Source organism: Triticum dicoccoides, chromosome 7B (genome assembly GCF_002162155.2).
Source record: "Triticum dicoccoides isolate Atlit2015 ecotype Zavitan chromosome 7B, WEW_v2.0, whole genome shotgun sequence".
Taxonomy (NCBI): Eukaryota; Viridiplantae; Streptophyta; class Magnoliopsida; order Poales; family Poaceae; genus Triticum; species Triticum dicoccoides.
Window position 1 is genome coordinate 743713719 of NC_041393.1, and position 23700 is coordinate 743737418.

Genomic DNA, 23700 nt, shown 5'->3' on the forward strand with positions numbered 1-23700 from the left:
ATGTTCTTCTGTTATCGTCCCCCACGCGGCAACTATTGTTTTTCCAAATGATTTCTTCCTTCATTTTTTTAGTTTACGGCAACTTCTATTGGTCTTTACATGGCAACTAGCATCTAGGCCAACTGGCAACTACCACTCTCCCTAATGGCAACTGCCATCTTTTACCTTTGGTGTTGTGAGCTCATCCCACACATAGGTTTCAAATTGCATTCCTGACAGAACATACATTTCTGTCACTCTTCAAGTTGGCTAACATGGCAACTGCTGCTGGATGGCAACTGCTAACTATGACACATGGCAACTCATGTTCCCATTACATGGCAACTACCAGCTTTTCCACTTGTTTTTCATTCTTTTAAGATTTCTACCATTGCAAACATATTTTTGTTCATTTTTTCATACCATTCTCATATGATTTTTTTATTTGCAGGGTGAAGAAGACTACTACGCGCGGGGCCAAGCATATCAGTAAGGACCCGCTCGAATGCCTACATTCAAAGTTGTCAATGGGGGGCAACTCAGATGTACATGAGGCACCCGGCGGCAGTACTGCTGCTGCATCGTTGACCGCTCCCACCAACTCTGATGCAAGTGGCCGACCATCTCCGCCGGCTGCAGATGTCCAGGCTAGAACAACAGGCATCCGTACATCGGGGAGTGACGAGTCGGTATCTGCCAGGACAGCTGAAATATTGCCAACTCTTCTGGCAATGAAGGATGCTGCTATGAGCCATGCCACCCCATCAGCAAGCGTTGAAGTGGACGCTCCCGAGACGAACCTAGGCAAGGAAGATTCCCGCTCTTCTGACACTGATTCCAAGCGCGTGCGTGGTGGCACACCTGTGTCCACGACAGAAGCCGCTGAGGCAGCAGTTCACAAGGATATGCCATCTATAGGTGAGAGTCCTGGCACAACAGCTCCAACCCCTGTTGGTGCAGATACTGCTAAGGCGACCGTGCCGCGTGCTGGTCTTCCACCTAGGCGTCGCAGCCCCCGCAAGAAACCAACAGTCATACCCAACGCATCGGCTGTAGCTAGGAGCAGGAGAGACGAGTCTGGGTATGTTCTGTTGGGGAACGTTGCAGAAAACAAAAATTTTCCTACTCGTTTCACCAAGATCATCTAGGAGTTCATCTAGCAACGAGTGATTAGATGCATCTACATACCTTTGTAGATCGCGAGCGGGAGCGTTCAAAAGAACGGTGATGATGTAGTCGTACTCGACGTGATCCAAATCACCGATGACCAGCGCCGAACGGACGGCACCTCCGCGTTCAACACACGTACGGGACGGGAGACGTCTCCTCCTTCTTGATCCAGCAAGGGGGAAGGAGAGGTTGATGAAGATCCAGCAGCACGACGGCGTGGTGGTGGATGCAGGGCGTCACAGCAGCAGGGCTTCGCCGAGACTACGAGGGAGAGACGTAACGGGGGGAGGTGGAGGCGCCAGGGGCTGGTGTATGAAGTCCCTCCTCTCCCCCACTATATATAGGGGTGCCAGGGGGGCGCCGGCCCTAGTAGATGGCATCTACTAGGGGGGGCGGCGGCCAAGGGGAGGTTTCCCTCCCCCCAAGGCACCTAGGGGTGCCTTCCACCACATGGACTCTTCCATGGTGGAAACCCTAGGCGCATGGGCCTATAGGGGCTGGTGCCCTTGGCCCATCTAGGCCAAGGCGCACCCCCTACAGCCCATGTGGCCCCCCGGGACAGGTGGCCCCACCCGGTGGACCCCCGGGACCCTTCCGGTGGTCCCGGTACAATACCGATAACCCCGAAACTTGTCCCGATGCCCGAAATAGCACTTCCTATATATAATTCTTTACCTCCGGACCATTCCGGAACTCCTCGTGACGTCCGGAATCTCATCCGGGACTCCGAACAACATTCGGGTTTCTGCATATACATATCTTCATAACCCTAGCGTCACCGAACCTTAAGTGTGTAGACCCTACGGGTTCGGGAGACAAGCAGACATGACCGAGACGACTCTCCGGTCAATAACCAACAGCGGGATCTGGATACCCATGTTGGCTCCCACATGCTCCACGATGATCTCATCGGATGAACCACGATGTCGAGGATTCTATCAACCCCGTACGCTATTCCCTTTGTCTATCGATATGTTACTTGCCCGAGATTCGATCGTCGGTATCCCAATACCTCGTTCAATCTCGTTACCGGCAAGTCACTTTACTCGTACCGTAATGCATGATCCCGTGACCAGACACTTGGTCACTCTGAGCTCATTATGATGATGCATTATCGAGTGGGCCCAGTGATACCTCTCCGTCATACGGAGTGACAAATCCCAGTCTTGATCCATGTCACCCAACAGACACTTTCGGAGATACCCGTAGTCTACCTTTATAGTCACCCAGTTACGTTGTGACGTTTGGCATACCCAAAGCACTCCTACGGTATCCGGGAGTTACACGATCTCATGGTCTAAGGAAAAGATACTTGACATTGGAAAACTCTAGCAAACGAACTATACGATCTTGTGCTATGTTTAGGATTGGGTCTTTGTCCATCACATCATTCTCCCAATGATGTGATCTCGTTATCAATGACATCCAGTGTCCATAGTCAGGAAACCACGACTATCTGTTGATCAACGAGCTAGTCAACTAGAGGCTCACTAGGGACAGGTTGGTGTCTGTTATTCACACATGTATTACGATTTCCGGATAACACAATTATAGCATGAATAAAGACAATTATCATGAACAAGGAAATATAATAATAATGCTTTTATTATTGCCTCTAGGGCATCTTTCCAACAGTCTCCCACTTGCACTAGAGTCAATAATCTAGTTACATTGTGATGAATCGAACACCCATGGAATTCTGGTGTTGATCATGTTTTGCTCTAGGGAGAGGTTTAGTCAACGGATCTGCTACATTCAGGTCCGTATGTACTTTACAAATCTCTATGTCTCCATCTTGAACATTTTCACGAATGGAGTTGAAGCGACGCTTGATGTGCCTTGTCTTCTTGTGAAACCTGGGCTCCTTGGCAAGTGCAATAGCTCCAGTGTTGTCACAGAAGAGCTTGATCGGCCCCGACGCATTGGGTATGACTCCTAGGTCGGTGATGAACTCCTTCACCCATATTGCTTCATGTGCTGCCTCCGAGGCTGCCATGTACTCCGCTTCACATGTAGATCCCGCCACGACGCTTTGCTTGCAACTGCACCAGCTCACTGCCCCACCATTCAAAATATACACGTATCCGGTTTGTGACTTAGAGTCATCCAGATCTGTGTCGAAGCTAGCGTCGACGTAACCCTTTACGACGAGCTCTTCGTCACCTCCATAAACGAGAAACATTTCCTTAGTCCTTTTCAGGTACTTAAGGATATTCTTGACCGCTGTCCAGTGTTCCTTGCCGGGATTACTTTGGTACCTTCCTACCAAACTGACGGCAAGGTTAACATCAGGTCTGGTACACAGCATGGCATACATAATAGAACCTATGGCTGAGGCATAGGGGATGACGCTCATCTCTTCTATATCTTCTGCCGTGGTCGGACATTGAGCTGAGCTCAATTTCATACCTTGTAACACAGGCAAGAACCCTTTCTTGGATTGATCCATATTGAACTTCTTCAATATCTTATCAAGGTATGTGCTTTGTGAAAGACCTATGAGGCGTCTTGATCTATCTCTATAGATTTTGATGCCTAATATATAAGCAGCTTCTCCAAGGTCCTTCATTGAAAAACTTTTATTCAAGTAGACCTTGATGCTGTCCAAGAGTTCTATATCATTTCCCATCAAAAGTATGTCATCTACATATAATATGAGAAATGCTACAGAGCTCCCACTCACTTTCTTGTAAACGCAGGCTTCTCCATAAGTCTGTGTAAACCCAAACGCTTTGATCATCTCATCAAAGCGAATGTTCCAACTCCGAGATGCTTGCACCAGCCCATAAATCGAGCGTTGGAGCTTGCACACTTTGTCAGCATTCTTAGGATCGACAAAACCTTCCAGCTGCATCATATACAATTCTTCCTTAAGGAAACCATTAAGGAATGCCGTTTTGACGTCCATTTGCCATATTTCGTAATCATAGAATGCGGCAATTGCTAACATGATTCGGACGGACTTCAGCTTCGCTACCGGTGAGAAAGTCTCATCGTAGTCAACCCCTTGAACTTGTCGATAACCCTTACCGACAAGCCAAGCCTTATAGATGGTCACATTACCATCCTCGTCTGTCTTCCTCTTAAAGATCCATTTATTTTCTATGGCTCGCCGCTCAACGGGCAAGTCAGTCAAAGTCCATACTTTGTTTTCATACATTGATCCTATCTCGGATTTCATGGCTTCCAGCCATTTGTCGGAATCCGGTCCCGCCATCGCTTCTTCATAGTTCGAAGGTTCACCGTTGTCTAACAGCATGATTTCCAAGACAGGGTTGCCGTACCACTCTGGTGCGGAACGTGTCCTTGTGGACCTTCGAATTTCAGTAGGGGCTTGATCAGAAGTATCTTGATCATTATCATTAACTTCCTCTCTAGTCGGTGCAGGCACCTCAGGAACATTTTCTTGAGTTGCGCCATTTTCCAGTTCAAGATGTAATACTTCATCAAGCTCTACTTTCCTCCCACTTACTTCTTTCGAGAGAAACTCTTTCTCCAGAAAGGACCCATTCTTGGCAACAAAGATCTTGCCTTCGGATCTGAGGTAGAAGGTGTACCCAATAGTTTCTTTTGGGTATCCTATGAAGACGCATTTTTCCGACTTGGGTTCGAGCTTTTCAGGTTGAAGTTTCTTGACATAAGCATCGCATCCCCAAACTTTTAGAAACGACAGCTTAGGTTTCTTCCCAAACCATAATTCATACGGTGTCGTCTCAACGGATTTCGATGGAGCCCTATTTAAAGTGAATGCGGCAGTCTCTAAAGCATAGCCCCAAAAAGAAAGCGGTAAATCGGTAAGAGACATCATAGATCGCACCATATCTAACAGAGTGCGATTACGACGTTCGGACACACCATTACGCTGAGGTGTTCCAGGCGGCGTGAGTTGTGAAACTATTCCACATTTTCTTAAGTGTGCCCCAAACTCGTGACTCAAGTATTCTCCTCCACGATCTGATCGTAGAAACTTGATTTTCCTGTCACGTTGATTTTCAACCTCACTCTGAAATTCCTTGAACTTTTCAAAGGTTTCAGACTTGTGTTTCATTAAGTAGATATACCCATACCTACTTAAATCATCAGTGAGAGTGAGAACATAACGATAGCCACCGCGAGCCTCAACACTCATTGGACCGCACACATCGGTATGTATGATTTCCAATAAGTCGGTTGCTCGCTCCATTGTTCCTGAGAACGGAGTCTTGGTCATTTTACCCATAAGGCATGGTTCGCACGTGTCAAATGATTCATAATCAAGAGACTCTAAAAGTCCATCAGCATGGAGCTTCTTTATGCGTTTGACACCTATGTGACCAAGGCGGCAGTGCCACAAGTATGTGGGACTATCATTATCAACCTTACTTCTTTTGGTACTCACATTATGAACATGTGTAGCATCACGTTCGAGATTCATAAAGAATAAACCATAGGAGCATGACCATAAAACATATCTCTCATAAAAATGGAACAACCATTATTCTCAGATTTAAAAGAGTAGCCATCTCGAATTAAACGAGATCCCGATACAATGTTCATGCTCAAAGCTGGCACTAAATAACAATTATTAAGGTTTAAAACTAATCCCGAAGGGAGATGCAGAGGTAGTGTGCCGACGGCGATCACATTGACCTTGGAACCATTTCCGACGCGCATCGTCACCTCGTCCTTTGCCAGTTTCCGCTTATTCCGCAGCCCCTGCTTTGAGTTACAAATGTGAGCAACTGCACCGGTATCAAATACCCAGGAGCCACTACGGGCACTAGTAAGGTACACATCAATTACATGTATATCACATATACCTTTCGTTTTGCCGGCCTTCTTATCCGCTAAGTACTTAGGGCAGTTCCGCTTCCAGTGACCGCTTACCTTGCAATAAAAGCACTCAGTCTCGGGCTTGGGTCCATTCTTTGGCTTCTTCCCGGCAGCTTGCTTGCCGGGCGCGGCAACCTCCTTGCCGTCCTTCTTGAAGTTCTTTTTACCCTTGCCTTTCTTGAACTTAGTGGTTTTATTGACCATCAACACTTGATGTTCCTTCCTGACTTCTACCTCTGCTGATTTCAGCATAGCAAATACTTCAGGAATGGTCTTTTCCATCCCCTGCATATTGAAGTTCATCACAAAGATCTTGTAGCTTGGTGGAAGCGACTGGAGGATTCTGTCAATGACCGCATCATCCGGGAGATTAACTCCCAGCTGAGTCAAGCGGTTATGCAACCCAGACATAGTGAGTATGTGCTCACTGACAGAACTGTTTTCCTCCATCTTACAGCTGAAGAATTTGTCGGAGACTTCATATCTCTCGACCCGGGCATGAGCTTGGAAAACCATTTTCAGCTCTTCGAACATCTCATATGCTCCATGTCTCTCAAAATGCTTTTGGAGCCCCGGCTCTAGGCTGTAAAGCATGCCGCACTGAACGAGGGAGTAGTCATCGAAACGTGCCTGCCAAGCGTTCATAACATCTTGTTCTGCAGGGAGAACGGGTGCGTCACCAAGCGGTGCTTGTAGGACATAATCTTTCTTGGCAGCTATGAGGATGATCCTCAGGTTCCGGACCCAGTCCGTATAGTTGTTGCCATCGTCTTTCAGCTTAGTTTTCTCTAGGAACGCATTGAAGTTGAGGACTACGTTGGCCATTTGATCTACAAGACATATTGCAAAGATTTTAGACTAAGTTCATGATAATTAAGTTCAACTAATCAAATTATTAGTGAACTCCCACTTAGATTAGACATCCCTCTAGTCATCTAAGTATTACATGATCCGAGTTAAACTAGACCGTGTCCGATCATCACGTGAGACGGACTAGTCAACATCGGTGAACATCTTCATGTTGATCGTATCTTCTATACGACTCATGCTCGACCTTTCGGTCTTCTGTGTTCCGAGGCCATGTCTGTACATGCTAGGCTCGTCAAGTCAACCTAAGTGTTTGCATGTGTAAATCTGTCTTACACCCGTTGTATGTGAACGTCTGAATAAAACACCCGATCATCACGTGGTGTTTTGAAACAGCGAACTGTCGCAACGGTGCACAGTTAGGGGGAACACTTCTTGAATTTATTGTGAGGGATCATCTTATTTACTACCGTCGTTCTAAGTAAACAAGATGCAAAACATGATAAACATCACATGCAATCAAATAATAAATGTGACATGATATGGCCAATATCACATAGCTCCTTTGATCTCCATCTTGGGGCTCCATGATCATCTTGTCACCGGCTTGACACCATGATCTCCATCATCATGATCTCCATCATCGTGTCTCCATGAAGTTGCTCGCCAACCATTACTTCTACTACTATGGCTAACGCGTTTAGCAATAAAGTAAAGTAATTTACATGGCGTTTCTCGATGACACGCAGGTCATTAAAAGAATAAAGACAACTCCTATGGCTCCTGCCGGTTGTCATACTCATCGACATGCAAGTCGTGATTCCTATTACAATAGCATGAACATCTCATACATCACATATAGATCATTCATCATTCATCACAACTTTGGCCATATCATATCACAAACCACTTGCTACAAAAACAAGTTAGACGTCCTCTAATTGTTGTTGCAAGTTTTACGTGGCTGAATTAGGGTTCTAGCAAGAACGTTTTCTTACCTACGTTAAAGCCACAACGTGATTTGTCAACTTCTATTTACCCTTCATAAGGACCCTGTTCATCGATTCCGCTCCAACTAAAGTAGGAGAGACAGACACCCGCCAGCCACCTTATGCAACTAGTGCATGTTAGTCAGTGGAACCGGTCTCACGTAAGCGTACGTGTAAGGTTGGTCCGGGCCGCTTCATCCCACAATACCGCTGAAGCAAGAAAGGACTAGTAACGGCAAGAAGGTTGACAAATCTACGCCCACAACCAATTGTGTTCTACTCGCGCAAGAAGAACTACGCATAGACCTAGCTCATGATGCCACTGTTGGGGAACGTTGCAGAAAACAAAAAATTTCCTACTCGTTTCACCAAGATCATCTAGGAGTTCATCTAGCAACGAGTGATTAGATGCATCTACATACCTTTGTAGATCGCGAGCGGAAGCGTTCAAAAGAACGGTGATGATGTAGTCGTACTCGACGTGATCCAAATCACCGATGACCAGCGCCGAACGGACGGCACCTCCGCGTTCAACACACGTACGGGACGGGAGACGTCTCCTCCTTCTTGATCCAGCAAGGGGGAAGGAGAGGTTGATGAAGATCCAGCAGCACGACGGCGTGGTGGTGGATGCAGGGCGTCACAGCAGCAGGGCTTCGCCGAGACTACGAGGGAGAGACGTAACGGGGGGAGGTGGAGGCGCCAGGGGCTGGTGTGAAATCCCTCCTCTCCCCCCCACTATATATAGGGGTGCCAAGGGGGGGGGCGCCGGCCCTAGTAGATGAGATCTACTAGGGGGGCGGCGGCCAAGGGGAGGTTTCCCTCCCCCCCAAGGCACCTAGGGGTGCCTTCCACCACATGGACTCTTCCATGGTGGAAACCCTAGGCGCATGGGCCTATAGGGGCTGGTGCCCTTGGCCCATCTAGGCCAAGGCGCACCCCCTACAGCCCATGTGGCCCCCCGGGACAGGTGGCCCCACCCGGTGGACCCCCGGGACCCTTCCGGTGGTCCCGGTACAATACCGATAACCCCGAAACTTGTCCCGATGCCCGAAATAGCACTTCCTATATATAATTCTTTACCTCCGGACCATTCCGGAACTCCTCGTGACGTCCGGGATCTCATCCAGGACTCCGAACAACATTCGGGTTTCTGCATATACATATCTTCATAACCCTAGCGTCACCGAACCTTAAGTGTGTAGACACTACGGGTTCGGGAGACAAGCAGACATGACCGAGACGACTCTCCGGTCAATAACCAACAGCGGGATCTGGATACCCATGTTGGCTCCCACATGCTCCACGATGATCTCATCGGATGAACCACGATGTCGAGGATTTAATCAATCCCGTACGCTATTCCCTTTGTCTATCGATATGTTACTTGCCCGAGATTCGATCGTCGGTATCCCAATACCTCGTTCAATCTCGTTACCGGCAAGTCACTTTACTCGTACCGTAATGCATGATCCCGTGACCAGACACTTGGTCACTCTGAGCTCATTATGATGATGCATTACCGAGTGGGCCTAGTGATACCTCTCCGTCATACGGAGTGACAAATCCCAGTCTTGATCCATGTCACCCAACAGACACTTTCGGAGATACCCGTAGTCTACCTTTATAGTCACCCAGTTACGTTGTGACGTTTGGCATACCCAAAGCACTCCTACGGTATCCGGGAGTTACACGATCTCATGGTCTAAGGAAAAGATACTTGACATTGGAAAACTCTAGCAAACGAACTATACGATCTTGTGCTATGTTTAGGATTGGGTCTTTGTCCATCACATCATTCTCCCAATGATGTGATCTCGTTATCAATGACATCCAGTGTCCATAGTCAGGAAACCACGACTATCTGTTGATCAACGAGCTAGTCAACTAGAGGCTCACTAGGGACAGGTTGGTGTCTGTTATTCACACATGTATTACGATTTCCGGATAACACAATTATAGCATGAATAAAGACAATTATCATGAACAAGGAAATATAATAATAATGCTTTTATTATTGCCTCTAGGGCATATTTCCAACATGTTCCTGCGTCCACACTGTTCCCGCCACCTGCCAAAAGCTATGTGATGGAGAAACCGCAAGACCGGAGCACAACTGATGCAGGTGTCAAGCCGGGCACTAGTGACGCAGGTGAACGGCCGGAGCAGACTGCACCTTTACCCGCAGTGGAAATCCCCAGCATAAATCTGCGCACTTCCAGGCTCCCAGTCAATGTCGGTGTCCCCTACAGCCCAAACAAGAAGATTGTCATGAAAGCTGCTGCTGATACCGCTGACAACACGCCCCGCCCTGCAAATAAGCCCGATCATTCTGTAGCGGCCGATTCAGATATGTTTGTCGATCTTTCACCATTGGATTCTGCCCCGCAAATCGTTCGTGGTCCGGCCAGTAGAAATAAGAGGCACCCAATGGCATTTACCCCACCGAGCTTCAGCCTTGGCATCAGTCAAGATCAACCGGTGGTGCAAGATCCTTTGTCAGTTGCCTTTGCTTTCTCAGGAGGCATGCCCGCAATGATGGCGCAGCCAATGGTCGAGGGCAGGAAGGCTGTCAAGTTCGCGGAGCCGATTGTGCAAGGTACACTTGTCATGTCCTTATGATTTTCCTGTATACATCTTTGTAGTTTGAATTTTGTCCCAATCATATTTTTTGGGTGTTCTCACTTGTGATGGCAACTGACATGTGATGACATGGCAAGTGGATTTGATGCACCATGTCACCTACTTTTTTTTTGCTGCCATGCTGCATTTGACATTTGGGTAAACACGTGGCAACTGAAGTTGATTCAACATGGCAACTATATTTGCTGTTATGTGACAAATACAGTGTATTACACATGGCAACTGGATTTGCCACACCATGTCACCTGCATTTTTTTGTTACCATTCTGCATTTTTTCTATACGGCAATCACATGGCAAGTCGAGTTGACACAACATGGCAACTGCATTTGATGTGACATGGCAACTACAATCCATCTAGATGGTAACTTCAGCGCAACTGCATGGCAACTGTAGTTGCCATGACATGGCCACTGTAGTTGGACCACACATGTCAACTTCCCCACTATTTCTACCTACATCTCCTCACAATCCATCTATTTTCTGATTTTCTAGGTATCCTAACACACTTTTTATTTTTTAAATCATTGCAGGCACCCCTGAGGAGATTTCACCGTCACTTGAAGAAACTTACCGCAAGATCGAGGAGGCAGCATTGCAGAGGAGTACCTCACGAGGGCAAGGGCAATCAAGTTCCAACGTGCCTGCAGATATGGCATCTGAGGATACCATCAGGAGTGCCACCCCTGGTCCTGTGAGGCAGCAGAGGGTAGTTCACCCACCTCCCGCGGAAGACTACAAGCCCGAAATTAGGGCCACTAAGGAACAGACCCAGCTGTACGATATCATCAAGCGTTTTGGAAATGCTAGGGCCAGCAGCAAGCACATGAAGGAGCTGAAAGCGTAAATGACCACACCCCATAATCTCTCATTTTGCTTTGCCCCTTTTTTACCATTCATCTTCTTCGTACTTTCTATACACGATCCGCTTACGTTTTAGTTCTTTTCATATATTTTTTACTTGGTAGGCATGATTCTTCCATGTTATGTCGTTTTCATACAGCTCATGTTTGGACAGAACCAAAGTCATTCAATGCGGAGCGACGTACGTCGATCTGGGTGATCTTGCCGAGTCCGTGAGGCCAAATGGTAAAATGTCGACGAATGTAGTTGCATGTGGGATCGACTACATCAACAATCACATCGATGTGTGTGCCGACAAGATCATCATGCATTACAGTGTGACATGCAAATATGGGATGGTGACTTCCACCACAAAATCCTGAGGAAGAATTTTTCTCAACATGGTGAATTCAAGCTCACACTGAAGAAATATGTGAGTACTCCTCCCCAGTCTGCACTGTTTTTTCACATGGTGTGATTTTTGCCATCTTCTGCACTTGTGATTATGTGGCAGATGTTTTCATGTGGCAACAGCTGCCGTGCACATTGACATCTTTTGATTTTTGCATCCCGTGCGAACTATGTGGCAACTTTATAGTAAAATGCACGGCACATTTTGTTCATACATGGACGGCAACTTTCTTTCAACTACCCCCACCCATAACCAAACATTCTACGTGATTCTATTTTTTTGTTCCTCTGCTGTTCTTTTTGTGTAGTCTGCTTATCATTTATTCACTTTTCAAATGCAGGTCATGTTCCCCATGTTCCAGGATCTTGCACCACATGACACACACAACAAGTGTGGTCACCACTATGTGATCTGTCTTGACCTGAAGAACCAACATTTTGAGGTGCTTGATTCAATCCATTCGGAAGCTGATTCGGATCTTACTACGCATGCCGAATTCTTCATCAACAACCTCAAAGCGACATGGAACCGTCACTACGAACATTCAAAGGTCCAGATCAGACATTTCCCGATTGAGTATGTGGCGACTGTGAAGCAAGGGAACACGTAATTTCTTAACCCCCTCCTTCATGTGCCGTTTACATCAATGCAACCCCTCTTTTTGTTGTCACATCTGAATTGAAGTCTATCTTTGCTACGTCTGCCCTTTTTGCGTGTTCATCTGAATCTTTTTCTCGCACAGGACGGACTGTGGCTTTCACGCGCTGGAATACTTTGCAAAGTGGGAAGGCAGAGTTGTCCCCGCTATCACAGCTGCAACGGTCGTCGAGCTCCGGAAAATCCACACATGGAACTGGTTGACGAATGAAGATTTCAACAAGCGGTCCGGAGCACGCGAGTTCATGGAGGAAGCTGTCAAGAAAATCAACAAGAAGTACAAGTGATCACGTGGTGTTTCACACCGGATGCATACCTTACATTCTGTTGCTGAGGAATGTAAGGTACTATCTCTTTTGTTATCGTCGAAAACTATGTTTGTGTGCTATGTTACGACTACAACCCCGCGTAGGCTACTATGTGGTGGTGGTGTGTGAGAGACATTTGAGTAGTTTCTGTAATATATGTGTGGACGTAAACCTATTTTAGGCGTTAATGCACATATGTTTTTATGTTTTATCATTATTACAATGGTTTCATCGTTTACAGCACCGATTTGCTGTTTTGATTGCGTCTATGATGTTTTAAAACAGATGGCAAATGTAGTTCAACATACATGGGTAGTGAAAGTCATCGTCGATTTTCATTTTGTCTGTTTTGCTTCTTCTTTTTCATCTCTAAGTGCACCGGCTAGCATGGGGTAGGTTGATCATGTAGCCACAACCTTGGTTGCGGTTTATGCACGTTACGCCTTTTTCCAACTTGTTTCCCATACATTACCCACAACACACTATGTTTCTCTAAACCGCATTGTATTTGTCATGGAAATATATGTCATGCAGAGTCATTTCAAATACCATGGCATATTTTCAGCACAGCTAACATGGCAGATACAGTTCAAACAACATGGCAGATCCAGCATAATTAACATGGCAGATACAGTACAACTAACATGGCAGATCCAGTACAACTGAAATGGCAGATGCAGTACAACTAGCATGGCATATTTAGTATAAAATAGCATGGCATATATTTAGTATACAATAGCATGGCACACTAAGTACACATAACATGGCAGATTAACTACACACAACATGGCAGATTAAGTACCCATAACATGGCAACTGCATTTCTCCACTCAATGAATTTTCCTTCCACTTCTGATGCCCCTCAAGAGTTATTCTCCCAATTTAAAAAAAATTCTCATCGTCTAGGGTACAAAACAAAATGTCCACAAGGACCATGTCACATCGCTCCAATTTCTGCTCATGGATTGCCCACCCCTTTCTTCGTTTTCTTGTGTTTTGCTTGAATCTCCAATCCTGACTTGTATCTTATCTCTCTTGGACGACCCTTTGTGATGGAACGGGGTGGGTTCCTGACCTGGGTTTGTGTGCTTGCTGTTCCAGATCCTATCTCCGAGTTTTCAGATGATGGCCCCGTCGATGAAGGCACACTTGATGTGCGGGGGAACCGGTGTAAGTCTTCCTCAGCTTTCCTCTTCTTGATGTCATCAAGCTCTCTTTTCAGTGCCTTCCTGTGTTTTTCTGCGACTCTCGCTGTCTCATCACTCTTGCACGCTTCATCAATTAGCTCAGCATAGTTCTTTGTCAGCACAACGTGCCTCACGGCTTCCATGGTTGACTCAAGTCTCTCGTCATGCACAGCCAGAACCGCGTGTGTTGTCTGCGGCGCCAACATGTCATCAGCATCCCAAGTCCATCGTCGCCTTATGAAATGGCGGGGCATCCGTGTCACAGCGTTCATGTCCATTACTTTTAGTATGTGACAACACACAATGCCGTTCCGTTCGAACTTGCAGCATTGGCAGCAGTATTCGCCTTGCTCGATCGAGGCTTTCACGAAGTAGTTCCTTCCTTTGTCCGGGTCTTCAGGTTCTGAATCCGACATGCCCAAAATAGAACACACCTTGAACGTATGTTCGTCCACCTGGAAAGTCGTGAATATGCTGACACGCTTTATTTCTTCCTGGAATCTGTAAGTTTTGTGTGTTTTATGTTAATCTATCGTGCGATCTTTTTTTGTAGCATGTTACGTTGTCATGGAAATAGAAATAGATTTTTGTTTGAATATGGCAAACATAGTATACTGAACATGGAAAACATAGTACACTGAACATGGCAACTGTAGTACACTGAACATGGCAACTATAGTATACCAGACATGGCAACTGCAGTACACTAGACATGGCAACTGTAGTACACTAGACATGGCAACTGTACTACATTTTCAACTGGCCATCATCATTTCCACACCAATATTTCCCCAATGGAAGCACATTGCATAAAACATGGCAACTGCATTTTTATTAAACATGGCATATACAGTTGAGTAAACATGGCAATTGCATTTTCAACAAACATGGCAGTTGCATTTTTTAGTAAACATGGCAATTGCATTTCAGCATATGTGTTGACAATATAACATTTTTCAGCTGACATTGGCATTTGCATACCAACATGCCCCAATGGAAGTACAATGCATTAAACATGGCAACTGCACTTCATTGAACATGGAAAATGTATCCGAGTAAGCATTGTAAACAGAATTTTCATTGAACGTGGCAACTGCAGCTGAGTAAGCATGGAAAACAGTATTTCATTAAAGATGGCAACTGCATATCATGGCAACTGCATTGCACTCTATATGGCACCTACTGCCTTAGTGCTTTTGCGCAAATAAGACCGTAACGCAACTGACTTACTTGTTAAAGATCTTGTTTGTGTATATCTTGCTCATTTGCCTCTCCATTGGTAAATATGTTAGCAATTTCGGCTGCTTTAGCGCGGTGGTAGCTTCTTGCTGTAGCTCAGATCCCAGAATTTTTTGTTGTAGAGCTGTGTACTGCTTAGCAAACTGTAGCAATGAGTTGCCAGGGCTCACGTATCGCTTCAAAACAGCATTGAACCCCTCGCTGCGCTGCGTAATCTGCAGAAAGGGGAAGAAGCACTGCATGAAGTAGGCGGGCACCCAGTACATTCGCTTCTCCCACAGACTAGCAAGTGTCTCATTGTCTTGGACTTGATGTGTTTCAACCATGGCCATCCAGCTCCTTTCAAACTCCTCGACCGTCAAACTGTGGTCCACGCACAGCTCGAATGCCTTGTGCAGATCTGGACGGTCAGCAAAGAACGGTCCTAGCGTCTCCTCAGCCTTCTTTATAATGTGCCACCTGCAGTGCCTGTGCACTGCCAACGGAAATACCTCCTCTATGCCTGCACGCATGCTGAAATCCTGGTCTGTTATTATGTTCATCGGAGCAAGTCCATCCATGCACTCCAAGAAGGTCTTGAACAACCAGACGTACCCATCCGTGTCTTCGTTCCGAACGAGCCCGCAGCCGAACTGCAACGACTGATTGTGGTTATTTATTCCTATGAACGGAGCGCATGGCATCTTGTACATATTGGTGACGTACGTCGCGTTGAATGAAATGCAATCTCGGAAATGTTTGTAGGCTCTCCTTGCAGCACCATCCACCCAATACATGTTCCTGACACAATCCTTATCGTCCAACCTTATCCTATAGAAGAAATCTGGATCTTCCTTTGCTTTCTCATCGAAGTAGGCAATTGTAGCCTCTATGTCAGCCAGCCTGCTCTCTCTACAGTACTTGGCCTGTAGGTTTGTGACGTCAGCCAGTATGTACGGCATGCTATTCAGTTTCCCCTTTTTGTTGTGGATGAGTGATAGTATCTGGACCATTCTTGATGGACCGACGTTACAATCATGTAGCAGCTTTACGAATTGCCTTTCGACTGAGGTGAATCCTCTGTGGGCGGTCAGAAATTTGACCAGGTCGAACTTCTTTATGAGTTTGTGGTTGTGCTCGTCAAAATATTCAGTGACCACATACTGTGTTCCATCTACGTTCAGCTTACACCGGACAGGGCATCCCATCTTGAGAATGATCCCTCTTTTCGTTCCGGAACGACAGGCGCAACACCTTTCCCCTTCTTGTTCCTCCGTGCCTTGTGGCACCTTATCTCACCTCTGTTGTACTCATTAGTTTTCTTAATTTTCCTATGGTACTCGGTGTTGACCGCAAATCCATGGAACTTTGCATATGTCTGGTAGTATTCCTTTGCTTCTTCGAACGATTCAAATCTCTGCCTAATGTACGGTGACTGAGGTACCACGATCTCTGATTGCCCACCATCTTCATCCCCTTCTGCCTCGTTGTCAGTTTCATCATTCACTTCAGTATCGGCGGTAGTTCCATCTACTTGAGTGTTGGCAGTGCTTGTGTTCAAAGGGGTGCTTGTCGGTATTGCTGGAATGATTGCCATTCCCGACTGTGACTCGAAATTGTCTGCGGCATGATTGTCTGCTGGCTGGTGGAACGCGTCTTCCGTCGCTCAGAGCTCCCCGCAGTAGATGTCCCCGCGCCGCTGTTAACTGTAGTTGTAGGCCCTGTAATAGGAAAAACAGGTACGAGAGTAAGTTTTTTGTTTGAATAACATGTGTATCGCAATGGATCACACCATCTACGAGTGATTTGGCACAACATCATTTCAAACAGCAAGCCGTGAGTCTGCGCGTGGACATGTACGACAGCTATAGCTGTCCAGTGATGGCAGCTACTGTTCAACAAACATGGCAACTATTATTTTTGCCTACAAATAACTACAAATAACAAATGTAGTGCTGTTTTTGTGGTTCAATTTTTTTCCCTTACCTTGTTGTGTTGCATTTGACCTTCTTGTGTGGTCTGTGACACCAAAATGACGTGCTCCACCTGCAATTTGTGAAGCTTGCCACGAGACGTTTGCCAGGTTACCACCAGCGTAATAACCTGTACGCATAGTAGTGGTTAGTCAATTCATGGCAAATGCATTTTGTGTTAGCACGGCAACTGCAGTTGCCCCTGATGTGGCAACTGCAGTTTTACTGGCATGGCAACTGTATTTGCATCGGCATGGCAACCACAGTTGTTCCTTCATGGCAGCTGCAGTTGCCATGGCATGGAAAATGTAGTCGCACTGGCATGGCAACTGCAGTTGTTCTTCCCTGGCAACTGCAGGTGTCCAGGATGGCAACAACAGTTGTCCAGGGATGTCAAGTGTAGTTTCTAATACATGGCAACTGTAGATGTCCAGTCATGACAATTGTAGTTGTCAACTATGCTCCTTCTGTTAATTGATCATCCGCAACTTCACCTTTTTTATGGACTCACCTGTGTATGACGTCGATGGCAGGTACATTGGTGTTGCCTGATGCCACGCGCTGCATGAAGGCTCTGCATTTTCACCCGTGGTAACTCGTGAGTCCTTTTGCCAGTTTTTTTGCATGTTCATTTTTCATGTCCACAGCAGTATGTGCTCTTTTCTCGTTTTGCATTACCTTGATTATCCATACAAGCTAGTTGAAGTTGGCTGCCCGTACATTTGTCAGTGTTAGCGCCTTGTGAGTGAACTTGCCACGGGGGCCCCCTAATTGTGTTTTGGTCATAAGAACCTGCGAAAAAATGACAGTGTACGACATAAGTAGAATGTCATCTTCATCGTTGCGAAGATGGCAACTGTTCTCTTCTTTTGTTATCACGCATCATACCTACGCCTGCATACCAAGGGGGCATTTCTGGCCTTTGAGAACCCCAAGCATCAGCGCCATCTTCACGATTCATTCTTTCCGTGTCTCGCTTCTTTCCAATGTGTTCTCAATCACTGCATGAACAAGAAGGCATCAACAATCCACAAGAATTGTATTCTTCTGCTGCTTGCACATAAAAGATATGGATGGCAAGCGGCGGGTCAAAATAGGTGGCAGCTACTGACAACGAAAGGTGGCAACTGTCGTTATACACAAGTGGCAATTAATTTCTTCCAGCCCTCTTCATTCCAAAATTTGTCCCTCCTGTCCTTTCTTTAGTGACTCCTACTCATCCATTTTTCATACCCAACTACTTGTGTTAATTAAACTAGGAACTTAAGTCAATTTCAAACGTAGTACATGGCAGATCTGGTGTACTCTGCCTGGCAATTGCGACTTTACACTGAACCATGCAGTGTTCTACCCCTATAGCATGGATCCAGCACAAGATCGGGAGATTTTCAGCCTTAAGGATGAGAAGGATGAGATCGGGAGATTTTCACCTGGTTTTAGATGATCGTCTCTAGAGGGCTGGGTTGGAGTTTGGGGCTGGGGGTGGGGAGGGTTGGGGTGTGGTTTTGAGGTGGGAGTGCCCTACGGATCTGCTCTGTTTGCCATGGCAACCAGAGAAGGCCGACGACGGAGGTCGGGGTTCGAGAGGTGGGGGACGATGGCGGCAGACGAGAGAGGGGATGGATCAGAGGCCGGGAACTGCTTGGTCGTGCAGGCAGCGGGTCGGCTTGCCCGGACGGGGCAGTGCGGGCGGGGTTGGCACGCAACGGACGTGCGGGCCGTTCTTTTGTGCGCGCGGACGTGGTCGTGCGGGCCGGTTCCCGTCCATGCCACATGAGGCGTGCGGGCGGGTTCCCGTCGACGCCACACGTGTGGCAGTTATTCGGACCCTATTTTTGTAACATTTCCCGAACCGACAGGTGGACCCCACTTGACATCCACATACACACACTTTACACATGGCACCCTGGCACACTGGTCATACTCTCACTTTGTTTGTCTAAAGTTTGTCTAAAGTTTGAGCAAAACACATGGCACCCTGGCACCAAAATCATGTTTGTCTAAAGTTTGAGCAAAACACCCTCTCACTTTGTCCTACACAATTTTCTCATTCTAAATCCAATCCCTATGTATTTTATATGCATTTGGGCCAACTCAAACCATGCGTTCCAGAAATGCAAATGGCTTTCCAATTTGTTGCTCCCAACATCATTTTATTCGTTGTTACATTCGTAACCTTCTGAAACTCGTTCCAATCATATCTAGAGTTACGTAACTCCGTTTGTGATGTTCTTTATATGCATTTGCACTAGAATCATGTGTAGATCATGAATTTATCATGCTCATGAATCAACATATACCTACTTTTCTGTCCAGAATCTTTAATTCAATTAAATTGCACATGAAGTTCTACTTGATTCATTACACCAATGGATCAAGGCTTCATTTAATGTTGATAGTTGTGGGTTCCCATGCTAAACTAAAGTGCATGCATTTGTTTGAAGCATAATGCCATGCCATGGTTGTTTACCGTATCATTTGCTCTTTTTCAGTTTGGTTCTTATCGGTAGAGTCGGGAACCGTTGCGGAGTTTGAGGAACCGAGTGACTACCCCGAGGAGCAGCTCTACCATTCCACGGAAGAACTCACATGCAAGAATGATCATTACCTTGGACACCATTACTACCTTTTCTTGCTGGATGTCTCGATGCTATCGTTTGGTCTCACTACCTACCACTTGTTTGCAAACCTCGCAATTGCTACGATAAAGCCTCTAACCTCCACCATCTATGCAATCATTTGTTTGGCTATGTTCCCGCTTGCTCAGCCATTCTTATAGCTTTGCTAGTTGCAGGTGCAGGGCATTTCATGTTGGGACATGGATATCTTGGGATATCATTATATCATGCTTATTTAATTAATCTTGACTATACACTTGGTAAAGGGTGGAAGGCTTAGGCCTATGCCCTAGCGTTTTACTCCACTCTTGCCACCCTAGTTTCCGTAATACTGGTGTTATGTTCCTTGATGAGCGCTCCTATCACATGTGGGGTTTATGAGCCCCCCTTGTATCACTTGCTCTAGCGCTGAACTTTTCTAGGAAGGCACAACATTGGTACTAAAATTTGCCTACATAAAACTTGCATCGGGAGTTGATATCACCTGCGGTATTTTCAAAATAACTGGGGCGAGCGCCCAAGAAAAGCGTTGGTCCAAACTAGAGCCCCGTGCAGTGCCACCTGGGTTAACTTGGGTTTTGGTTAGCTGTACGCCTTGCTCATCTAGTGGCGTCCAAGGAAGAGTGCGCACAGCTCTGAAGCACGGTCGACACATCGGGATGCTTTTCTAGACTAGTTTTACATTAGATCAATGGCTTATTACTTCCAACTCCTGGAACACACGTGGCTATCCACGGGGGCTCTTTCGGAATATTTGAACTGGGAGGAATGGGCATGCATGCAGAATCCTTTATGGAGAGTTGGTCGCACCCCTTCAAGGTTAAATCTTTCGGAAAGACGTGTCCTGGTTGTAGTGAACTTCTAATAACTAAAACTTGCTCAACCTGTGCGTAACCATGATTGTCTCTTCTTGTTAGATTGGGATCAAGAAGATAACATAGTGAGGTTATGAATGACTCATAAGTAGGTGTTCAGGATCACTTCTTTATCAATTAGTTGTGACCTCCTCATGCTTAGGATTTACTCTTCTTGTTCTAGTACTCATAGAAATAGATGGTCTACACATGCTTAGTTCTTGCTACAATCAACCATATCCAACCCATTAAGTATTATTAGTTTTGGTACCCATTGTAATGAGACTTGCTGAGTCCTAGAGGCTCACATATACTACAACACCACAAAATGCAGGTACCTTTGAGACAGATGCAGGTGAGGTCACAGGTCTCCAGTTGGAGTACGATGACAAGCGCTCTCGTTTTTATGTTACTTTGCCCGATGATCAGTAGATGGGTTTCTCGGCCCGCGTCCTGGAAATAGGCTGGGTGGATGTCTTGCTTATTTATTTGGGGCATCTTTGGGCCAATTTGTTTCTTATCTATACTTGGATTGTGCCTTCTGGATGATGCTTGTGATGTAATATTGGGTCGTGTGACCTTTGATTGGTGATTTTTAGTTATGTATGACATTTGTATGTCATATGTTTGTTTTTGTATCTCATCTTTTTTCTATCATGTCCACCTTGTTTTCAACATGTGACACTTGCGTGTATGATCTTATGTTTGGGCAACCAATATGTGCTTCTATGCTTAAAGAGGATTGCAAAATGTTCAATGAGGCTACGACCGCATGTTGGGAGTTATAATAGATATTTTGTTTGTCACAAGTGGAGTTGAAAAGGATAGAAAAAACTAAAATCAATAGCCAAATTTAAGTCTCTAACGGTACTAGAGAAGAAGCGTGAGGCACAACAATAATACTAAAGAAATTTCTTAATGACAAAAAAGTTAGTCTTTGATTGTTATTTTTGCCACAATTTTATTTTTTAGGAGATAACAAGTCTAACATATCATTCCTAAGCAGTTGATTTGGTAAATACTTCAATTATAATTAGTTACGCACACATAGATGTGGATTTTCAACATGTTTTTTGAACGCACATATTTATATTGAACTTTTTAATTTCATAATATTTTATTTTCTACTAAATTTATGTTATTTTTGTTAATACACAAGTTCCAGTATGTTATCTTAACTATGTGGTCACCCTCAAGTGCAATAATCTACATGTAAATTGTATTGTTTATTATTTATCATTGCAAACATTGATTTCTTTTGTTAAACTAAAATTTTATTTAGTCTATTTTTTGTTATTTTATATTTTTGTTTCGATGTTTATGTTACAAATTTTGCTATAATGCATTGCACCCTAAATATAAAAAAAGAATACCAAAAGTATCACATTACTCCAACATTCATGCCCATTGTATTATTGTGTTTGTATTTGTATCCATATCCCTAGCATCCTAAGTATCTAATAACTTGCTAGAGTGTTTTAGAGTATATAAATCTAGCAAACTGTATGAAGACTCAAGTTTACGTCTAACTGAATATAGGCTATCAAGAGTAAGGTGTATGAATTATCAATAACTAATATTTTTAAATATCTCAACAGAAGATTCCGAGTCCAAGTAGTATATGCTATTCATTGAATATGAGTTGTGCAAACTATCCTATTTATACCCCCATCCGAGTAGTAGTTCCAACCATTCTATTGTACAAGGCCTCGAAGCGGCCTCTTCTCGACACCGAAGAAAGCGCCACCATGGCCAAATCAAGTCCAGTGAACAAAATGTGAAGCCAAAGCCATCGTTGTCACTAGTCGGACTTTGACTAGGAAAGCATATATCTCCTCCAAAGCTAGAAGTTAGAAAATCCTACCCACGACACACCAGGGGAACAGTAGGAATCTACGTCCGTTAGCTCCTGGGGGCATCCTATAGGCCATCAACACGATGGGTTCAGAGCTGAGATTGACGATGATAATGTGTCACTACAAAATACATACCCCCAACAACCTAACCTACTCTTATTTACACCTGGCACCATGTCAGGCAGCCAACAGAGGGGAGGGGAACACACAGGTTCGTCTATGGTCACCAGGAAACTAGGTCGCCCCCTATGGCCTCACATTATTGTAGCAGGGGGAAGGAAGAGAGCAGGTTAAGCCCTTGATATCAGGGAAAATATCTGGTGCACCAGAGCTTGTGGTGCTACCGGTGCACCGAGCTCATATTATGTGTTTAAAATGTTCAAAAAATTCTGAAAAAAAAATTAGCACACACACATAACATCAATGTACATTGTCACAAAATTTCAATTCAAAAGTTGAAACATAACTCGAAAAACAAAAATGACAAATTCAACACTGAATAGTACGTAACATAACTTGGGCTTTAGATTTGGCCCATTATCACACTGATGTCAAATATCCCAAGGGTAGGATTATATTGTCTCCAAAGATATGTCTTCTCGATTCGGTGCAAAAAAGGGAACACTACAAAAGCTTTTCATGAGCATTGATGGGTCAATCATTTCCAAATAGAAAATACTAATAGCATGTTTGGTTGGAGGTAATTAGAGAAAGGGAATATGAGTTTAGAAGTTACAGACAAAAAGTCACGTGTTTGATTCAGAAATTCACAGGGAGCACTCACCTGCCTAGTTACGCCAGCTGCTCGATTGCCTCGCAATCCACAAAGTCGTTGGATCTCCCACGAGGGCACAACAAGTTTTAATTTTTGTCGGCCGTAAGTTCAGAAGCTTAAGATTTTGCCAGCCTCACATACCAAGTTTCAAAGTTGAAACTTACGACTTACGATTTTGTCTGTCACAGGTTCTAAAACTTATGATTTTGTCGGTCGCTCGTACTAAGTTTCAGAAGTTGAAACTTAATGAATTTTTGAAAACTCGTTAAAACTTATTCACAATGGATCTCATGTGAAAGTGCTCGTCACCAGAAACATGAATATGCAAATGAACCTTAATTTGGAATTTTGGTTCAAAAGGTATGAAAGATTAAAAATCGAAAGCCAAAATAAAAAGGGGGTTGCGTGCCCCCTCACATGCATGCTACAAATACTCTCCCTTGTTTGATTGAAGGGTTTGGGAATTTCAGAGAGGTGACAAGTGAAAAGTAAAAGTGAATTAATTCACGAAGAACATCTAGACTTTTCATCACAACTTAAGTTGTCATCCCATGGCTAATCCCTCATGAATTACCTCTAAACAGACAACCGAATAAATCT

At 45.0% G+C, this 23700-nt stretch overlaps 1 protein-coding gene across 1 annotated transcript; it reads left to right on the forward strand.

Moving 5' to 3' along the window:
• Window positions 1–9804: 9804 nt before the first annotated feature.
• Window positions 9805–11792, forward strand: LOC119339635. The gene is made up of 4 exons (XM_037611614.1): window positions 9805–10356; window positions 10933–11242; window positions 11418–11466; window positions 11757–11792. The coding sequence occupies exons 1-4, from the start codon at window positions 9846–9848 to the stop codon at window positions 11790–11792; spliced, it is 906 nt and encodes a 301-aa protein (XP_037467511.1). The 5' UTR covers window positions 9805–9845.
• The last annotated feature ends 11908 nt before the right edge of the window (window positions 11793–23700 follow it).

What these genes read in the sequence shown, in the direction of transcription:
- LOC119339635 (XM_037611614.1), top strand. Translation starts at nt 9,846, where the DNA reads ATGGAGAAACCGCAAGACCGGAGCACAACTGATGCAGGTGTCAAGCCG. An exon ending in CACATGAAGGAGCTGAAAGC is followed by an intron (nt 11,243 to 11,417) that starts GTAAATGACCAC and finishes ATGTTTGGACAG; the next exon opens with AACCAAAGTCATTCAATGCG. An exon ending in ACGTCGATCTGGGTGATCTT is followed by an intron (nt 11,467 to 11,756) that starts GCCGAGTCCGTG and finishes ATTATGTGGCAG; the next exon opens with ATGTTTTCATGTGGCAACAG.